Source organism: Pantherophis guttatus, chromosome 3 (assembly GCF_059756535.1).
Source record: "Pantherophis guttatus breed Tessera chromosome 3, ASM5975653v1, whole genome shotgun sequence".
In the NCBI taxonomy this organism is placed as follows: Eukaryota; Metazoa; Chordata; class Lepidosauria; order Squamata; family Colubridae; genus Pantherophis; species Pantherophis guttatus.
Genome location: NC_142065.1, coordinates 69,776,435 through 69,799,241, shown reverse-complemented (window position 1 = coordinate 69,799,241; position 22,807 = coordinate 69,776,435). Strand labels below are relative to the sequence as shown.

Genomic DNA, 22,807 nt, shown 5'->3' with positions numbered 1-22,807 from the left:
TGCGCAGAGCGTCAAAAATGGGACGTGATGGCGTCCAGGTGGGTGGGCGGAGCCTCCTGCAGCCGCCGCTACCGGTTCACTTGAACTGGATAGAACCAGCTGAATACCACCACTGATGCAAGATCTAATTAGAAATCATTTTGTTTTCAAATTAATTTTAAGTAAATTTTATAATAATTTAATAAGGAAGCCAATTATTTTTTGTGGCTTTTAGAAATGCAACATCTTTAAACCTGTTCAGTAAAGATGATTGGTTCAAACTGCTCAGAAAATCACAGCAACGGTTGCTGATCTTCAGCAATGCTAGAAAGCAACCATAATCTTAGGCCCATTGAAGGCAATGGGGTGGATTTATAATGTAAATATGTATTATTTTTCCCCCTTTTAACACGTCATTGTCCCATTTTCTCATTCTTCACCACCTTCCCGGCACGGTGACTCATGCACAATACTGGAGATCCGTAAGAAGGAAAATGCTCAGAACAAAGGACTGAAGGCAGGTAAAGCTGGTGACAAAGAGACGTCTAACTACTCCTGTACACACATCTCTTTTTTGATGTTAAAATGAGGCGTCTTTTATGTGCTGCTTTAAAGGTGGAAGGAGCAAACAACAAACATTGCAGCCTTTGTCGTATCTGTAGCTGCAACAGAACTGAATCTCCAAAACCAACCTTTAAATGACCATACAAGACCTTATGATCTTGTTATTGAATCCTGTAACTCTTGAGCGAGAATAATCTGTTCTATACATCACCTCCCTATCTATCAACATGGAAATATAATAAAGACATATTAGAAATGAAAACTTATTTTAAATGTTTATTGCAAGGCCTGATAAATCATTGCAATTTCATATGCATTTAATTTTCTTTCAGTTTTAATAAAAACAGCTATCTTTATCTTCCACACAGGCTGACCAAATAATTAAAATGGCCAATTGAAAGGAATACTTTGGAGGTGGAATATGAAAAAATAGAAAAAAATCAACCCAATAGTACATATATGTAAGCAGCAGCAATTACATTTTTATAATTACAGATTGAAATACAGGATACATCTTAAAAGGAATTTTGTATTGCAGCTTGCATTAGCTGTATTACATACAACTTAAAAGGGAGGCAAAAACCTAGAGTTTTTATTTCCCTTTCATTCTTACATTTAAAAAGCTGTTTTGCAAACTGTCTTTCCTTGGAAATGAAATTTGTTGTAAGCCCTTAAAGAGTTATATTTGAACACGTACAGTATATCATGCAGATTCAACAATAGCAGCCATCATCTCCATGATTCCTTGTTGGTTTTAACATTTGATACTGATTTTTAATTGAAATGTTTTAAATTATGGGCCAAATTTCATTTAATTATTTTTAAACATTATTTTAACTTTTGTGTACAAATGTTTTTATTTTGGCTGTTCACCGCCCTGAGTCCGAAAGACGGAGTCTTTCGGAGTCCGGAGAAGGACGGTATACAAATCTAATAAAAGATAAAAGGTAAAGATAAAGATCATCTCAAAGTCAAAATTCAGGCCCTGCCTCTTTGGGATACAGAATGTTATAGTATGTAAAGTAGTGTTTATCACAAGAAAGTCAGTTTGGTGTAGTGATCAAGATATCAGGACAGAAATTGGGATAGAGAAAGCACAAAGACAGCTGGATAACTTTGGGCCAGTCATTCTCTCTCCGCACTAAGAAGTAGGCACTGGCAAACCACTTCTGAAAGCCTTAACAAAAATACTACTGGGATTTGTTAAGGCACAAGTCAAAATCAACTGTGACTTGGAAGCATACCCCAAAAAAGGATTAATGATGTGAAATCACAACCCCATGTCAATCTTCCCTTCCCCTGTCCTCCCCTCTGGTTGGTGCTTGTACTGTGAAGATAACAGAGAAGAAGAAAACAAAAAAGGAGGAGGAGGAGTTGGAAGAGGAGTTGGAGAAGAAGACCCATGATAACTCAATTATCCAAAAGCAGAATGGGATTAATTGCCACCCTGACAATCTTCAAATCAATTTAGGCTATAATCCATTGTTGGAAATCCCTTTCACTTACCTACTTCTTTTGGAAGGACACATACTGGTCTTGATGTAACTGTTCCCAATGAGTGCTTAATCTCTATCCACATAGTGTATCCAGACAGAAGGTAAAAGGGTTTAAAGATGCACTCATAAACATTATTCTTAAGCAAATTACATTCTTTCACCTCTGAATCGGTATGCATGCTCGGAGATTCTGAACAGTATATATCGTTCCTTAAAATAACAAGAAAACAATACGTATAAACTTAGCACTTGAGATCACATAAGTACTGTAATATAATGTCTTCGTAAAAAAGAATTTAAATATCTTCACATATCTTGCAGTTTTTTTATTTTTTAATTACAAAATTTGTAGTTAACTATTTCAGCTTACTCAGCTAAAATGAACAATTTTATTTATGTATTCGTTTAATTATAAAATGTATATGTCATTAAACGTTATTTCAGCATATCTCCCTGAAATAAAGCTATGTATTATAATATATTAAGGTGTAAACAAAATCTTTAGGCAAATGCCTGGAAAATCTATTTGCATCTCAGAATTTCTCATTTTAGATCATCAACACCATTGTCTCAAGTCTAATGAACTAACAAGCCTGAAGCTCATTCTAACTATACATATTTTGCTATAATGTTTGAGGCTACTGCTTCATCATTACATTTGAGGCTGAGTTTTTCCCTACTGCCATTTCAGTCAGATGGGAAGTCAATTATGTGAAGTACTGGAAGACATTTGGCATGTGTCATCTTACCAGAACCTGAGTACACACAGCTGGTGTACTCATGATTGAATACTTGATTGTTGTTATTGGTCATGAAATATATTGCCTCTTTAACCAAGCCACAGATTTAGAGTCTCTTTGAAAATAGGTAGGTCATCCTGTTTTATATTTACTTTTTGGTAATCCACCAGAAAAAAAAAAATAAGCCTCACAGTTTGATGTAAAGCCTGCTAAAATCAGTGGGAATGCTGATACTGATAATGAATAGGATCTATGAGGAAATGAATAAATGTCTCTACAAGATACCACACTAAAAGGAACTGCCATCAATCTAGTTTCTCTCTGCGTTGATGAAAAACTAAAAGTGACAGGTACATAATATGTTTACTTTCATTAATGTTTTCTCTTTCTTTTGCAGACTTCGGGATGGAGGGGTGGGAAATTGAATTATCAGTTCCATACATAGCACTGACTGGTGACATAATCTCTCTTTGTGAAAGTGTACACATGAACTAAGATTATTAAGGGGTATGTGCCATATTGCAGTTAGAAAAGAGGGACAGAGACAGAGATCACTTCTAGCACACAAGGAACTTTGTAAAACTTATTCTTGTTCATCTTCACAATGACTCTAAGAAACAGGTCAATATTAATCTCATTTTGAGAATGGGAAACAGAGATTGAGGAAAGGAAGGTGATTTGAACAGCACTTTGCAAAAGCTAATATCCAATACTGCCACAATACTGAGCCAAGGAGCCTTAAGCCAAATGTAATACGCACTCCTTTCCCTGGCAAAAGACCTCAGACTAAATTTATTGATTTTAAATGAAACTCATTTTTTTCCTCTAAGATGCTCAGAACTGTATTTGCAGCTTAACAATAAAACTATGAGTATATTAGGCTGTGAGACAATGACTAAGACAAGATAGTTCAGAGGTCTTCACAATTAAGCCAGATTTGAATCTGCAACACCTTAGTTACTACCAGAAATGACCGCAGGGAGATCAAGGGAAGGCAAATTATGAAAGCAGCTTCCAACATTTTCAAGAAAGAATTAGATCCTGTGGATGTTTCTGATCACCATGTTATATGACTTATTTCTTAAAGTGTCAGTCCATGATCGACCACCGGTTTATCTGCCCCAGAACACTCTATCTAGGAGCTTTGGTCAGCAGGTGCTGTTTAGAGCTAAAAGGTAGCAGATGAGGTAGCATGCCACCAGATTGATTCACATTAGAATAAAGAATTAAGATACCCAAGGGTCAGTCCTGATCATCCTTCTCTTCAATGATGATAGGGAGAATGATTACTTATTTATTTTATTTATTTATTATGAAATGTATTTGCCACCCATCTTGTGTTCAACAACTTTGGGTGGCTTACAACATAAAAACATTAAAAAACAAATACATTTCATAATAAATAAATACAAATAAACACTATTTTTCATAAAGGACAGGTTTTGTTGTATAAGAGGAAGACTTGAGGATTCAAAGACATTGGGTATTATATATTACAATCTTTAATACATTAAGTTCCCCTAGAAAACTTGGATTAAGTAACCTAAGCCCAAAGAATAATCTTGGCAAACTACTGTATCTTCATGACTGAGTTGAATTAATAAAGCTGGAGTTATCAAATCTGCAAGTAACACAAAATTTGGTAGCTTAATTCATACCCCAGACAATCAAACCAAAGTAACCAGTTTACCAAAATTGGTAAACTGGTTACTTTAAAAAGTGATCGTTCTTTAAACTGTCATCTATACATTAAATTTACACGTAAGTTATATATGTGCACAAAGACCTGTGGAGAACTTTCTTACAGAATCATATTCATTACATACAACTTCATTAGGCACCACTTTCACTAAAACCAATAAATGACTCCAAAGGAACAGAAAGGATTGCAACCAGGTAGAAGGATGAGTTCCATAAGATTAAGTATAGTTGATCACCATTTGACCAAGAAGTCAATATGGAGCTTGCAATAATTTTATAATATGATGAAAATTTCTAAAGAACTCAAACTATTAGCACATTCATTTGTGCCATTTTGGTTGGCCTTAAAAAAAGTATTGTCTCAGCAAGTGGCAGCACTTAGTTAACCTGCTGTTGATTCAATACCTATATAAGATTGGGCCTGGTTTGACCTACATGGAATATCAGTGATACAGCAAGATTGATACATTTAAAAAAATATTGCAGGAGGTAACGGCAAAACACATCTTTAATTGCATGGAAATTACATGGATATGTCCCAAATTACAGTGAATTATCTTGATAGGAGGAAGATCTCAGCAATGGATGGTTCCAATCCAGCTAAATATATTTAGTAATTTATTAAATTGAATATTTTTTAATATCTTTCACCCCTAGAAAGTCAACAAAATTAGCATTATTACAACAAGGATTATGACCAGAGTGCAAGAAGCAGTGTCATGAATAAAAAATGTAATGCATGTTGGTATTTATAGGACTGAATTTCAAATCAAAAGGGTCACAAAATATCTCTACTTCTGCTGTTTAAAAACCAAAATTTGGGACCTTAATAGTGTGCATCAGATATTCAGTCTCAAAACTGCTATTAAGCTCTAATGTGATGAGGGAATATAATAAAGGATGCCGGTCAAAGCTACAATTTCTAGCCCAAGCTCCCATTAGAATTAGAGATGCTGCAATTCCCAGATTATCTAAATTATGTTTAACCATGCTCTCTGAAATTTTGAGAGTTGCACTCACCTCTGAAAGTATCAGATTTGAAAAGGCTATTTTAAAGGGCACAGAATTCAGTTTTCCCACTTAAATCACATCCAACCTTTCTTTTAATGAACACTTCCATATCACTGTATAGGATTTTCCTCAACCCTGTACTAACTTGAGCTCTGAAAGAAAAAGCTTTTCAAAAATACTATATTGAAATGAACATTTACCTGTAGTATCTTAACAGCAAAGTACTCTCCAAAAGTATTGGATCTGGGTTGATGGACCAGAAACAGGTCATTTTTTGTAAATTGCCATAGGTTTCACATGTGATATTGATATTAGCATCTATTTGAAAGACAGCATTAGTGAATATGCAAACAAAGAATAAGAGTTCATCAGCATTTATAATTGTAGAAACAATCTGATATATTACCTATTATGTATAGTTCAGCATACCGGTGATTACATTCCTTGTTTTCATTACAACAGTATAAAGCATTAAAAAGAAAATTTCCTCCAGGCTTCATTGCAGGCAGGTTGGTAAGTGTAACTTTGCTAGTGTAGTCATTCACAAAAGTGTACTGGCTACTTGGGATTTCTTTTGCTAAATTCAACCACCAGACTATCTTCTTTGATGAGATAATTTTGTCTTTGGTTTTATAAACACAATAAAAAGAAATGTTTGTTCCAACACTTGCTAGGAGTTTGGAAGGGAAATACATGACATCTATTACAAACAAAAGAAAGAAGCATTATAATATTTTAAATAATTTTTATAACATTATTCTTTATAAAAACAACCACAAATGTTGGAATTTTTAACAACACATTTCCCATGTTATTTTTTATTACTTTGTAATATACTTTCTAATTATTTCCTCATTAATCAAGTTTCAAATTTCAACACATGAAAAAGGCAGTTCTCCCTCAGATTAGATCATGAGCGTCCAAGCTTTTGGCTTGCCTGGACCACACTGAATAAAGAGGAATTATCTTGGGCCACATATAAAATATATAATATAGTTGATATATATAAAATCACATAATAATGTTAAAACTTGTGGGGTCATGTTATTAGCTATCCAGGGCCGCATGAAGGCCATGGACCATGGGTTGGACAACTCTGAATTACATAATATGCTCTTCCTCCTTAGTTATGAAAGATGATACCCCAAATTTTAGAATTAATTGATTCCAGATTTGCATTTTAATCCCTCCTTTCAATCATTCTATAATGTGACAAAAACAGCCATTAGTCCACCATTCCTTTAGCTTTAATTCATTATTGTGGGCATCTATTCAGGATGCATTTGATACATTTGGAACCTGTTATGAGTAACATCTTGTATGCCACTCAAGATCTTTAGATTGAGATATATTACAGATATTGTAAAAATAAAAAAACAATGTTTAACTTCTCATGGGCCATGATGCAGAGTGTGTGTGTATCTATGTTTGTAGGCTTCTTTTACCCTTTTATAACTTTTTACTATTTCTTCTATGTTTCTGTAGTTTTTAAAATCCTTGTAAAATGTTCTTTTAATAAAACGAATAATAAATAAAACATTTATTATCATCACTATCATTATTACTATTTTCATAATTATACAAATACAAATCTATTTTAAAAATTGCAATTATTTAGAATAAATTCTCCATTTATCCAAATTAAGATTACATTGAAAGTTCATTTGAATTATAGTTCATGGTATTCTTACAAGAAAGATACTCTGATTTCAAATATTATCGACTATCATTCCATGCATAAAGTGCATGTATCATGTCAAATTTGAACCTACTCAATTTTTCAATTCAAATTATATAACACATACATAAGTGGCTTTATATTTTTCAAAGCAGTCAAATAAAATGATCTAATATCCTGGATTAATAACATTTTTTTACGTGAATGTACCTTGTAGATCCATGTTAAAAGGTGAGCTCCAATCACTCCAAAGACCTAATTTCTGATGGTTCTTGCACCGAACCTGAATTATATATGAAGATTCGAGTAATTCATTATTTATGGTCAGCGATGTTCCCATGGTAATTTCAGCCACCTATTAAATTATATTTTTAAAAATAATAAGAATAATGCCATTCTTTCACTGAATTAACTTAAAAATATAAAATCAGAGATGATAAAATGAAGCTAATAAAAAACAAAAGAGGGTTTATTTCTTGGTTTTAACACCTGACTTTATATAAAGTTTATGTGTCCAGAATGCAAAGGTTACATACGTGCACTCCATGGGGACATTGTCCCCTTCCAATTTGGTTGATAGAAAATGCATTCAGTAATACAAAATGAAAATAGAGAGGATTGTGCAACCTTTCACATATGCACATAGAACTTGCTTCCTAGATGATCCATGCCAAACCTCAAACAGATTTAAAGTAAATTTAGGGAGTAGTATTTTTTGTGAATATGTGCAATTGGGAGAGTAGATTATAATCCCACTGCATCTCACTTAAAAGTATGTTTTTGTGCTTGCATTGTGAGCTAATGAAATATAGGTAGTCCTCAATTTATGACACATAATTGAGCCCAAAATTTATATTGTTAAGTGAGAATTTTGTTCAGTGAGTTTTGCTCCATTTTACACCTTTTCTGGTCATATCCGTTAAGTGAACACTGACATTGTTAAATTAGTAACATGGGATGCTGTAATGGTCATAAGCGTGAAAAATGGTCATAAGTCACTCTTTTCAGTGCTGTTGTAACTTTGAACAGTCACTAAATGAACTATTGTAAATCCAGGACTACCTGTATAATCCAATGAAAATGAAGCATAATTAAATCCCTTTTATTTTGAAGTATTAGGTTTGTTAGTTTTAATCATTTCAATGCATAGGTGTCCAGTACAAACCATTATAATGAAAACATAATGGAAGACTGGCTACAAATATCTAAAACATATTGTTTATGTATTGATCTGACAACATGTATTTCCTCATTATTCTATCTTGCTGCTGCCAAATGTAAACTCATAGTTGCAAGAAAATTATTAGTTTAATCTTAAATTAAGCTTGCCAAATTTACAGTGACTCTTAAATCTATTTTATAAGCGGCTCAGAATAAGGAATTTGTCTCACCTGTTGAAAACTTTTAGTTGAGTTTGTAAAACATTTCACTTCGTATAGAAATAAATTGGATTTAGATGCTGGCTGAGACCAAGAGATTTTTATTTGTCCTGTGTCTGTCATTTCAACTTGCAGATATAATGGAGGGTCAGGTTTTACTGCAAAATAGTATGATAAACAATATGCCATAAACACATTTATTTACAGTAATATTTTAAGCTTGCTAAAATGTTTAATTTGATCATCTCTATATGTGCATACAATTATTTTATTTACATAGGATTGAATATTTTTAAATAACACAGTTAATATCTAGAGCATCTTTTTCAATCAATTTCACCTTAATCAAGAAAGAGTACCCTATTGGCTCATGTTCCAGTTAAACAAAACAATTTCAACATATAATATGCATAAATGCCTTGGTGGTTGTGGTCTGAAACAGTTGTGGCTGGAGTTTGTTAAGTATCCAAAAGAAGCAAAATAAAATTAAAATTCTCATATTATTTACTATGTCAAAGTTTGAAAGGAAGATTTCCCATACCAGGCAATAGGTTTGGTAGAAAAAGAACAAAAGTAGGTATTTTTTTAAAAAAAGATTAATAATATAAATAAATGACTATGTTTTTCTAATTCATGGAATGGAAAGTTTAACAATATTCCCTTATATTAATGCTAACTCTAAAACTGCCACCTGGCTAGGTTGAAATCTGAATACAGATATTTAAGATCAAGTATCAAACAATATACAAATTATTTTATAAGTAATTATAGAATTTGATAGTATTTGTTTAAGGAGCTATAATCTTAAATACTGTATGATACATCTCATTGTACCTTTACTTGGCCTGTATATTATAATAATTTCATTTATTTTCCATAAATTATATTCACATAATATATATTTGATCTAAATCACTGTTATGTGAAAATGATGTATAATTCTGTACTACTGATTTGAATATTCAACTTTTATCACTATTCTTGAATTTCACAATTTTATCTATAACTACATTTCTAGATTTATTTGAGAATCACTGCTTTGCAAATAAGCATACTAAAGCAATATAATTCAAACAATATGACATAATTCAAACATTATTCATGTTATTAAAATATTTAATCATTTACAAATTATTCAAGGTATTTGTAAAATGAGTGAAATGATGTACAATAACATACAATATATTAATAAACCAGCAAGTTTAGTTTAGTTTAGTTTATTTGATTTGTATACCGCCCTACTCCCGAAGGACTCAGGGCGGTGAACAGCCAAATAATAAAATACATAGATACAAAAAATTTAAAAACCAGATAAAATCAAATTAAATCATTTTGGCCCAGACAGATTAAAACACCCCAATAATTTAAAAACAGATTAAAATTTACATATTTAAAAAAGGGAAGAGATTAGGCCAAGCCTGCCTGATGGAATAAAAAGGTCTTCACAGCGCGGCGGAAGGTGCGCAGATCCGGGATCCTCCGTATCTCTGGGGGGAGCTCATTCCAGACGGTAGGTGCCCCCACAGAGAAGGCTCTCCCCCTAGGGGTCGCCAGCCGACACTGTTTGGCTGACGGCACCCGGAGGAGTCCCTCTCTATGAGAGCATACTGGCCGGTGGGAGGCTATTGGTGGTAGTAGGCGGTCCCGTAGATAACCAGGTCCTAAGCCATGGAGCGCTTTAAAGGTGGTAACCAAAACCTTGAAGCGCACCCGGAAGACCACCGGGAGCGAGTGCAGCTCGCGCAGGAGAGGTGTTACATGGGAGTGCCATGTCGCTCCCATTACCACCCGCGCGGCCGCACTCTGCGCCAGTTGGAGCCTCCGGGTGCTCCTCAAGGGGAGCCCCATGTAGAGAGCATTGCAATAGTCCAGGCGGGAGGTGACGAGGGCATGAGTGACCGTGCATAACGAGTCCCGATCCAGAAAGGGACGCAACTGGCGAATCAGGCGAACCTGATGAAAAATCCTCCCGGTCACGGCCGTCAAGTGCTCTTCTAAAGACAGCCGTGAATCCAGGAGGACGCCCAAGTTGCGAGCCCTCTCCGTGGGGGCCAATGATTCACCCCCAATAGTCAGTGATGTCGTCAACTGACTATATCGGGACATCGGAAACCACAGCCACTCGGTCTTGGATGGGTTGAGCCTGAGCCTGTTCCTCCCCATCCAGATCCGTACGGCCTCCAGGCACCGGGACATTACTTCAAGGGCATCGTTGGGGTGATCCGGAGTGGAGATGTACAGCTGGGTGTCGTCAGCGTACTGATGGTACTCCACCCTGAAACCACGGATGATCTCGCCCAGCGGCTTCACATAAATGTTGAACAGGAGAGGCGAGAGGACCGACCCTTGCAGCACTCCACATATGAGGGGCCTCGGGGTCGACCTCTGTCCCCCTGTCAACACAGACTGCGATCGGTCAGAGAGAAAGGAGGAGAACCACCGCAACACAGTGCCTCCCACCCCTAACTCTTCCAACCGGTGCAGCATGATACCATGGTCAATGGTATCAAAAGCCACTGAGAGATCTAACAGGACCAGGACAGAGGAGCACCCCCTGTCCCGAGCCCTCCAGAGATCATCAACCAACGCGACCAATGCCGTTTCCGTGCTGTACCCGGGCCTGAAGCCCGACTGGAACGGATCCAGATACATCGTTTCATCCAGGTGCTGGGGGAGCTGTTGCGCAACCACACTCTCAACAACCTTCGCCACAAAACGAAGGTTGGAGACCGGACGATAATTTACCAACATTGCCGGGTCCAGGAAAGGCTTCTTGAGGAGAGGCCTCACCACCGCCTCTTTCAAGGCGGCAGGAAAGACACCCTCACCCAACGAAGCATTTATAATCCCCTGGAACCAGCCTCGTGTCACCTCCCGAGAAGCCAGCACTAACCAGGAGGGACATGGGTCCAATAAACAAGTGGTCGCGTTCAGTCTACCCAGAATCCTGTCCACGTCCTCAGGGGTCACAGGATCAAACTCATCCCAGATAACATTCTCAAGACCTGCCCCAGTCCCTCCCCCTGAGACTACCCAGTCGGAGTCCAGATCTTCCCGAATCTGAGTGATTTTGTCATACAGATACTGAACAAAATCCTCGGCTCTACCCTCCAAGGGGTCCTCCCGCGCTTCCTGGTGGAGCAGGGAGCGGGTCACCCTAAACAGGGCAGCCGGGCGATTATCTGATGATGCAATAAGAGCAGCAAAATAGCTACATTTCGCTGCTTTTATCGCCACTAGGTAATTCCTAATATGAGATCTTACCAGTGTCCGGTCAGATTCAGAAAGACTGGCCCTCCAACTGCTCTCTAGGCGTCTTTTCCGGCTCTTCAACTCCCTCAGCTCCTCAGTGAACCAAGGAGCTAAATGAGATCGGCGCCAGGTCAGAGGCCGCAAAGGCACGACCTGGTCCAGAGCTCCAGCGGCCGCCCTATCCCAGGCGGCCACTAGGTCTCCAGTCGAGGCGTGTGCCAGAGCCTCAGGGAATGGCCTAAGGTCCATCTGGAACCTGTCAGGTTCCATCAGGCGCCTGGGGCGGAACCATTTTACCGGCTCCGGCTCCCTGCGGCGGGGTGTAGCGGTTCGAAGGTCGAGACAAAGGAGAGAGTGATCAGACCATGACAAGGGCTCGGTGACTATATCCCCTATCTCGAGATCACTCAACCACTGTCCAGAGACAAAAAACAGATCCAGCGTGTTTCCCCCCGTGTGGGTAGGGCCATGAATTGACTGGGTCAGGTCCATGGCTGTCATGGAAGCCATGAACTCCTGAGCCACCTCTGACGCCTCACCCACGGATGGCAGGTTGAAATCCCCCATGACCATAAGCCTAGGGGTATCAACCGCCACCGTATGATTAAGTATGATTAAAATATGAAAAGGCAATAAAATCAATATTTGCAATGGAGTTTACAGAAGATCATATGTAAAGTTTTGCTTTAAAATATTGCTTATTCTTATGAATATATACAAGACTGCATTTCTAGTAATTCAGTACACACTGATTTATATTATGAACATTTCTGTGGCTGCTGCTTGAAAAAGTGTGCACAAGGACAAATCTACATCTTGTATTAGAGAACTTCATTTTTAAAAACTAACTACCACTAGAAACCCTGTGCCTTGGAAGAGTAAGTTTAAAAGTGGAAGTTAACATCACAAAACTTACTTTCGCAATTCCATTCCACAACAAAGTATAGCTGACTTTTGTAAAAAATTATCTTAATCCATATTTTTAAAAATAGATCCAAACCTTGCATCATTTGAAGTGATGTAACTAAATTATAACAAATGGTATTTTAGTTCTGCTAACTAGAAGATTTAAATATCTGACTATTGAAAAACATGATTTACAGAAACATTGTGTAATGCCTGTAATTCCATCATGTTTCCCAAACATTAAACTATATTATAACTAATATAAAACACTCATTCTAAAAAGTTTATAATAATTTACTAAACTAATATAACAAACATTCTTTATCTATTTTTATTATAATAAAATACAAAATAGTTCAGACAATGAGTAATTTTGAAGCATCTACTTATTAAGCCAAAAAGTATCAAAAGATTAAATGCAACCATCATCTGATTATATAAAACTCTGATTTAATTAAAATTAAAAAAATTAAAATTAAAAAACTAAATTACATTTTAATGAAACAAGCATTGTACTAATACAGCTACTAAAATGTAACCTTTCAGAGTGTCAGCATCTCCTCAAAGTCCCCTCCCCCCCATTTTTACTCTTCACACTTGGAATAAAGCATTACAAAGTATGTTAAAAACATGATTTTTTAAATAAGAATGCAGATCAACTTCCCCATTTTTATTCCATCAAGATATGTTGACACTATAATTTCCACAATTACTAGCAAACTGGAAGTTGTGGTTGCAGTATAACTAAGGGTACCATAGAATAGAATAGAATATTTTATTGGCCAACTGTGATTGGACACACAAGGAATTTGTCTCCTGTGCATAAGCTCTCAGTGTACAGACAACAATAAAGTAATATCATAAGATACCAATAAGAGAATATTAGATAGGATTGGTATCTTTGACTTATCAAATCTTAACACTCATTTGTGTATTTTGTGCCACAGCATAGATTATGAAAAATAATATATTCTTCCTTGAATACAATTTTATTTATAATATATTATGAATTTAAATAATTTAAATTTACTTAATAAATTTAAGTAAAGTGTCAGAATAGTGAAATGTCAAAATATAAATCACAATACTCAATGAATGCTAGATTTATAACTAATAATATTAATTCAATGTTTTAGGGAATTCATTCAGGACTAGTATCACTAAACAGAATGACTGTTTTACTTCTAATTAAAGCATGTTGGGATGCCAAAAAAAAAAAAGATTTTAACATAAACATTTCGTTCTGCGCTGCTTTTCCCATTTCTTCCTAGTTCTGAGAGAATCTATCCTTTAAAGCAGAGGTGGGCAACTATGGCCCTTTTATGACTTGTGGACTTCAATTCCCAAAATTCCTGAGCTAACATGGCTGGCTCAGGAATTCTGGGAGTTGAAGTCCACAAGTCATAAAAGGGCCATAGTTGCCCACCCCTGCTTTAGAGTAAGTTTGACTTAGCCATGATGTACATCTATACCTATAAACCAAGGTTGTCTTCATTACTGTGGAATTTCAAGAATAATTCTGGCTTAGTCTGAAAGAGCTTGGCAAGCATGCTTGATGTTTTTGCTAATAGATCAAAACTTACCAATATCTATAGGCTTGACTGACATCAATGGTGACTGCAGTAATATATTTCCATTTGTGATCTTGAGCCACATAATGTAAATATGATTCAATTTTACTGAAGATATCTGACATTCATATTTTTGGGCTTTTAGAATATTACAATGAATAGCTGAAGAATTTTCCTTTAGTAAATTTGTAGAAGCACTTTCCAGTGATGCATCTGTTCTGAAAAGGAAAGAAAACCAGGCATTTTCTTGTTATTTCTTTTACTAGATCATGCAAAGGACTTTATTAGAAATTCTGTAAATTGTTTGCATTATTTTTGCTATTCAAGAAATGAAAAAAAAAACACCCTGTGTTGTAAATGCCACAAAGCACTTTTACTTATACAAAGGCATGATAAAAAAATGTGCATCCATTTTATATAATTATAACAATCCATTCCAATTATATTATTAAAATACATTTCTACATCAATATCTATAAGCACTATCAAGACATTCCTGTAGCAGACGGAAAAACAAACATTTGAATGATGGTGTGCCTGTACCATTACAACTATCCCATTTTTATCCATTTCATCTATTTTATTTAAAATAGAAGAAAAATGTTGAAAAATATGAAATCTTCACTGATCAGTGTATAGAACTCCCTGTCTTGCCCTGTAAGTGGTAAATATGCTTGCTTGCAGTGACACTCCTTTTGGAAAAAGATTTGAGAAACAAGAAAGGAGGCAGAGTGTCCAGAAAATTCACTCCACAGGGGGAAAAAACCAAACCTTAGTGGCTACTTCTCTCCGCTAAAACTCCCACCAACCATCCAAAGGCAACACAAGCTCTCTATAATTATAATACTTGACTGGGGGAGAGGAAACCTAAGTCCAAAGCCGCTTCAGTGTTTTACATCCAATTTTTAAATGTTCCCGTTTAACAAAGGGAAAAGAATTTGGGGATGATCAGAAGTTCAATTGTTTTACAAGGAAAAACCATAAGACAGACAAAAGGCAGGCATGGTTGTAGGGTGATATATTGTGTTGTTGTGTAAATGTAGCGTTTATGAAATAGTCCAATAGTGCTATTTCCCACTTTTGTAGAAAGACTCAAAAGAATCCAAGAATTAGCACCACTGTATGGCAGTTATTTGGGTAAACTTTGGACAAATAGAAATTCCTGCAAAATATTATTGTGTATTAAAGGACAATTTCATATGGTTGAATTTTTTGGGTGAGTTCCCCCATTACGTAGCCAAAGTTTGAAAACTTCAAAATTTTATATAATATTTTTAAAAATTCTATAGGGAAGGAGAAATTATTTTTCTGCAAAAAAAAAAAAAAAAAGTGCTTGATGCTTTAAAGAACCAAATCTTCAGTGAGTAAAATACTTTTTAAAGACTGTTTTGAAACCATAAAATCATGCTTTTGGAGCAGGTAGAATCACTTACATTACAATCTTGTTTTTTAAAATGTAAGTAAGTTAATAAATATTGAACATGTTTATACTGTTTGGAAAATGAATTCCTAGGGAAGGTTAAAGAATGGAAGAAATACCGTAAATAGAAGCAGCTGAAAAACACTCACAGTTGCCTTTGTACAATATTTGTTATAATATTAGATCCATTCACCTTGGAATACTATTGAAATCTTTTCAGAATGAAAAGGTATAATTTTTTTGATGTTATAATCTGAATTTTTCTTTTTTCAGTCTGTACAGACATAATACCAACAGAATTTTAACAGAATATGCAACAAGGCAAGGAAAAAGGCTTGCAAAGAGAAATATAAAATTGCATCTGTTGCTTTTTAAAAGGCTATGCCTCTTTTCAGCTTTTTCTTCAAAATTATATCCTTTGAAATATAAAATTACACTAAAACATCAAAATTAATATCTCTCAAATATTCTTATGTTATCTTCCTGGTGTTAAATCTAATACTGTAGTTTATTAAGTAATTATATAAATATGCTTTTCTCATTTCAAACTCTTTTGAATCAATATGCATGACATCTATCTGTATGATTTTTTTTAATGCACATCTATTTTTTATCTTGTTTAGCTTTGCTTTGTTTTTGTATTTTTTTTCCTTTTGGGAGTTTGTATTTTAATGTTCTGAATAAAATAAAAAATACTGTCAAAAAAAAGAATTCAAATTCTTCTGAGTTCATTATTTGGACTAGATTATGGAAAGTCTGAGGTTTTTTTTTAATTTGACAGTATACTATTTTGTTTTCCTTCCTCTAAAAAATTCAGTTCAAAATATCTTCTTTGGCTGACCTCTCTAAATAATTTTGTTTTTTTCCCAAACTATAAAAGTGCTCAGATGAAACAAACATCTTTTTGAATATATATTAACTTGTGACATCCAAAATGGAAGGTACTAGATGAAGTGTAATAAAAAGACCAAATTAGCCCTTGGCAACAACAGTGTCAGTGTGAACAGAAGCAGTAACTAACAAAACACCTCAGTCCTTGTGGCAGATTGTCAAAGTAATAAACTAAACACACACATAAATTAAGCAGTGAGTGAGTTTAGCAAGAGGGCGAGGGCAAGGCAGTTGATCATTTCCTTCCCTGCAACAATGAATAATTCAACAAATAATTTTTAAAAATACTATGGAGAATTGTCATCTGGTATGAATGATCTCTATGTTTACTATCTTTTTTTAGTTTTTAGACAACAGTTCTATTCTTGATAGAAAAGAATATTTGTAGCTTAGGGTTGAACTGTGGGTCCTTGGTGCAGTCAGCTGGTTGTTTTCTTGCAGACGTTTCATTGCCAAACTATGGTTGATATGATGATGTTACCTAGTTTGGTAATGAAATGTCTGCAAGAAAACATTCAGGCTCAGAGAGCACAAAGAACCCCACTGTTCTATTCTTTTTAATCTAGAGACAATCAATCGTTAGATAGGGTTGCTCAAATGGTGCAGATAATAACAATCACCTATTTTCTTCTCATTTCCTTTCTCCCCTTCTGAAGGAAAAAGGTGACCACCTTTCACAAAATGAGAGCTTCTTCTACCTCTGAATTTGGATTCAAAGTTTTAACATACCAAGCTGTATTTAATATATTAAGATCAATTCAGAAGCAAAAATTTTCTGCAATGCAATCTATGCTAAATGAGACATTTTTTTCATAGTAATGGTTATGATAGAAGTACATGGAGGAAGAGCAAGATAAATGACCCAAAATATTCTTCTTAAAGTTAAAAGCATCTGAAGGATTTGGAGCTTGAACAATACATAATTTCCTCCTGTGGAAGATGCATCCCCAGTCTCTTCCAAGCTTATAAATTCTGCGGTCTGTATTTTGCATTCTACTGCCAATATTCTGAGACAGCATGTAAACACTCCATAGAAACATGTAAAGCACATCAGTATTACTCCCTAACATTTCAAAGAAAGTAAATATTTCTTCTATGTTCCAGCAATGTAGCAAGCCATAACGGAAATAACACAATCAAAGCCCATTGTCTTTCTGGTTAGCAATGGAAAACCTAGAACTCATTTCCAGGCAACTTCACAGCTAGGCTATGGGTAAAGCATCTGTGTCATTGAAATGAAACCACAGTCTATATGATGTATGGCCCTAATTTATAGTATAGTAAATAATAAGTGCCAAATCTGGATTCATGGATGTTCCACATTCTCAGTATCAAATATCACTAATTTAATATTAGTAATTGAACTTTTTTTGTACTACATTGGAACAAAGGTTTGTGATGCTGCAAGTTATTGTTTCCACCCTTCAATAATTAGGGAAAAATTAGACCATGAAGGCGATTCATATCCAAAGAGTATATCTCACATAAGTCACTAGTTACATTAGAGCATAAAAAATATTGCAGGGAAGGAGCCAAAAACACTATAGAGAAATAGAATATAAGGTGTGCTAATAATGACCATGTTATTGCCAGTGTTGTTGAAATTGAATCTGGAAAATGAATATGTGAAACGGTGTATGATTCAGTGGGCTAGAATTTTTGTTATAACATAATGCTTGAGTACTGGGGAAAATGTGGACAAATGATTTAAAATTTACACTAAATTATAATTTGCAAAAAAAGTTTGTTACAAAATGATGCATATAACAACTGGCAAATTGTCAAAGATGTATAAAGGTCTCAAATATATGTTGGCAATGTCATTTTAAAGGTACATTCAGGGGTGAAATGCTACCCAGTGGTGAAATCCAAAATTTTCCCTACCAGTTCTATGGGTGTGGCTTGGGCATGGCTTGGTGGTCATGTGACTGGGTGGGCATGGCCAACTTGATGTCACTCATTTCACTCACTGTTAGAGCCAGAAGCTGCACATTGTGAAGCACATTCTGCCCTTCTGAAGCCCCCAACACTTTGAGTTTCCCTCCGCCATCTGGCTTGACTGCCCAAGTGAACCTCGGAGCCTTTTCTTGCCCCGCTCTCCATCCCGGAGGGCCGCACATCCTCCCCCTGCCAATCCTCTGTACAAACTGCCCGGCCCGTTTCTGCAAAGGCAGAGCCCCCCCCCCGCAGGGTGATCCAAAGAGGGGAGAGGGATGCTGCAGAAAAGACCGCCTTCCACCCGGGCCCGTGTGCCTCCCGGGCCGGCTCCGCAGGGCTTGGGGCTCTGCGCTTCCCACCTGTGCTGAAAGAATTTGGAAATCAAAGTTTTCATTTTTTTTCTTTCCCCTTTTACCCTATACTTCTCTTTCTTGTCATTTTCCTTTCTAATTTCTATACTATCTTTATTTTCATTTGTATTTTAGAATAATTCTAATGATTTTTTAAGAGAAATAGAACAAACAAATACTCAATGACAATGATATTTTATTTTGTCTTTTCAAGTATCTTACAATTACTATACCATAAACCAATTCACAATAGGAGTCATAGTGATTAAGAATGCATTGCTGCTCAATGCAAAGAGAAAGTGTAATTTAACTTTAAAAAATAACTTTAAAAAATAAAGTTATAAATTCATATTTTTGAACCACACTTCTGATAAATGAAGTGTAGTGGGGGGAATACTCTGTTTAAAGTTTGTGCTTACTGGTTGCAAATGTTCATTGTTCCACTGGCTGCAATTTTCCTCTAAACTCCTTAAGAGAATTCAGATGCAATTCTCAATATCTTACTTCCCTCAAAAAATTAACTAAAGATATTACATTAAGATCAATTTATTTCAGAAATCTGGAAAAAGCAATATTTCTGGGGGAAAATAAAAATGATTGTAAAATCTGGGGGAAAAGGATGGATTGGATGGATAGACAGACTGACTGACTGACTGACTGACTGACTGACTGACTGACTGACTGACTCTTAAAGGGAATCAATTCTCATATAAATCAACATTCACTAGGTTTATAGTAAGAATTTTGGATTCTCAAATCTGTCCATTCCTCCAAACTTAATATATTTTGATGTCTGTGGGAATCCTTATAATTGGTTCCTGAATATTTATGCTTGTTTCCTTTATCTTACAGAGGGCATACAAGGTAAATTAAGGCCAATGACGATAGTTGGCCATGTATTCCCAAGGTTTCCTTGGAGAATCTATTTGAAGAAGCACAAGGAAGGGAAGCTCATTCTATTTAAATGAGAGAACTTTCTTCTCATTCTGAACAAGAGAGCCAATAAAACCACAAATATTGCATTCTCCAGTGTTGTGAGTTTTCAATTTTTGATATTTTAATAGCCAACTCTACATTCCAGAATAAGTCTTCTGAGTTCAGCATGCCTGGACTCTTGGCCATGATTAAAACCAATCATGGCTTAGTTTGATACATAAACACTGCAAAAATACACAATGATATATGCATATGCCTTTTCCTCCTGTGGATTTTAAAGCAGAAAGCTTTTTGATATAGTGTTTCTAATGAAAACACGCATATTCCCAATAGGAATATTGGGAACATAATATTCAGGCCAGACCACATAAAATAAGTATTTCTGTACTCATTCAGTAAAACTAAGAACTATGTCAACAAAATATTTTGCTATTCAGAAGACTGTGGAATACAAAATAACATTTTTAAAGATTTCAAAGGGGCTGCATGATAATACAACTACAATTTTAAGAGAAGAATCGGATGACAATACAAAGAACTCTACAATATTGATTGTTATTCCGATTGCTATTCCTGTTTTAAGCCTTAAAAAGATATTGCTGAAGAAGTGTGTTCATAGAAGATATCTTTCACCTGCTAAAAAATAAACATGCCACTTTACAAAATAACAGAGTAGAGAGGATGGAATGTTAACAGTTTACCTTTCATGTTTGAAATATAGGTCTGGTTCCAGAGTTCCTAAATGCCATGATACTATGATCTCATAACACAATAGAATGATTTTGTGTAATATATCTTCTCCAAATAAAATGAATAATTTTATTGGGTTAGGTATGGACTATAAACTTTTCATAATTACAGTTTAATCTATTAAATAAAATGATATAATGTTATAATTTTATAAAATAGAACTGTTCCACGAACAATATACCTGAAATGCAATAACATTTAAAACCATATTTTTACAGAGAGAATAGGCTTGCTTACTGAATAATTACTGAAATTTTAAAATTTATTTTGAAGACACAAGTTCTCATTCACTCTGAAAAAAGAGAGTGTTTCCTTGCCTTAAATCAACTGTTTTTAAATTGTTCTTAAAATGTAGAACATGGGTAAGAAGCTATATTTTGTTTTTAGTACTCTGTTCCATGTCAGCCCTTTTTTCCCTTTCAGCTTGGTACCTGGTGCTTGGAAATTCCTCTCTCCACTATTGGAACTTTTTCTTGTTAAAGAAATATTTCCCCACCCCATCACCTAATATGAAGTAAATCTGATAGAAAGTCTTAAAGCAAAATATAAAACTGGAGCTACCCTTATCAGAAGTCAAAATATTACAGTGGAGTAAGATCCTGGAGGTAAAAACCTCACAAATGTTAACTTGGATTTTGATTATACTTACAATGCATGCAATAGATTAACTGTAAAGTCTTCATTCAAATATGGTGACTTAGTAGATAATTTCACAATGCAAAACAATTCTTCTGTGGTTTCATTAGTCCAAAACTGCAGATTCCAAATTGAATCTAAATACAAAGTTAAACATTTTTAAAAAAATAAAAAACATCCTTGTAACCCTGAACTCTTGACAATAATTTATCATGCCCTCATTGATGGTCCTATAAATGTAAAAAAATAAATTATATCAAATCATTTTTGAAAATACAAAAATGGTGGAGTTTGTGTCATTAAGTCATATTTTATCATCCCCCACTTCTCCGCCATCTCATGGATAACTCCATACAACTACTACTGGCATATATTTTTATGCCTTCAATAATACCTATAGGCAATAGGTAAAGTCAATTGACACTGACTTTAACTCCATTCAAGCAGCAGTCAAAATTCTGTTGCTGAAAAGAATTTTTTTAAAAAAGCTTTGTAATTTGTTTTAATTTGGTCACTGTTTTATTCATGATCTATTTTACTGCATACAGTTTGATTTATCTACTGTATATTCTTTGCTTATATTTTCATTGTGTAGCAGCTATAACTATTTAAAATAATCTCAATAATAACTAAAAGCACATTTTCCAAGCACACCTATCTGCTGAAGTGTTGAACCAACAATTCTTGAAGAAATAAGTGCTTTGGCTTCCATTTCTGCAGTGTACGCAAAACAATTCATATATGTATCACTCCAGTGGCAACATAAGAAATTCTCTCCAGCCACCAGTACGGTAGCATTTTCTCCAATGGTACCATGCACATCCTGCCAAGCGGGACCATCCTCTGCCATTCTAGGTGGTATACAGGGCATTTCAAAGCTCTCTGTAGGAATCTGATATACCATGCAATGAGAAATGACCATTTGAAAGAAATCTAAAGAGAAAAAAAAAGAATAGTTTGACTATTTTAAATAAGGAATACCTAAATTTCTATTGTTAGTAAAGGAAAGCTTAGATATACTCATAAATTTATATATATTTAATTGATATATATTATATGTTACATTAATCAATAGAATTTAATTGCAGCAATTTTTAATATCAAAAATGTTTTGAAAGACAAATATATATACAAATAGTGAAATAATTGTCACACAGTTTCTTATCTGTTGCAATTCTTAAACTACCTTTGGTGGCTTAAATAAACTGAAATCTGTGGAAATCTATAACCATTTTAGTAAGATGAGCTGGTATAATCCTAATAACTATTCAGAATGGCTTAATGTGTCATTCTAACATTCTTTTAGTATTGTACAAGGTGCAGATCCTGCCTGCCGTAAACAGAGCTTACGGAAAATCTCTGGGTTAAGAGTGAGATCCATCCCTGTCTGTCCTTAACTCAAAATTATGTATATGAATTGATTGCCTATTATTAAAAATGGTGGATGGTGTTTTTCGTTTCATGAATCACTGAAAATAGGCTGTATATTAAAAATTTGCAGCTTCAGCAGTTCATGAAAATATTGTGCTTCAATATGAGGAGGGAGTTTTCCATTTGTAAGTACGAGTTATCCATAAATCGGACATTCTTAATTTGGGGACTGCATGCT

At 35.0% G+C, this 22,807-nt stretch overlaps 1 protein-coding gene across 5 annotated transcripts in view; it reads right to left on the bottom strand.

Moving 5' to 3' along the window:
• The window catches only part of LEPR (leptin receptor), a 68,625-nt gene that overhangs the window by 22,926 nt on the left and 22,892 nt on the right, over positions 1-22,807 (bottom strand). For all 5 annotated transcript variants that reach the window (XM_034433267.3, XM_034433268.3, XM_087891077.1 and 2 more), the window contains 8 exons: positions 21,853-22,131; positions 21,212-21,335; positions 14,290-14,495; positions 8,561-8,706; positions 7,380-7,524; positions 5,898-6,191; positions 5,692-5,809; positions 2,050-2,249 (listed from right to left, as the gene is read on the bottom strand). In XM_034433267.3, coding sequence (XP_034289158.1) covers positions 2,050-2,249; positions 5,692-5,809; positions 5,898-6,191; positions 7,380-7,524; positions 8,561-8,706; positions 14,290-14,495; positions 21,212-21,335; positions 21,853-22,131 — 1,512 coding nt within the window. The remainder of the gene's footprint in view (positions 1-2,049; positions 2,250-5,691; positions 5,810-5,897; positions 6,192-7,379; positions 7,525-8,560; positions 8,707-14,289; positions 14,496-21,211; positions 21,336-21,852; positions 22,132-22,807) is intronic.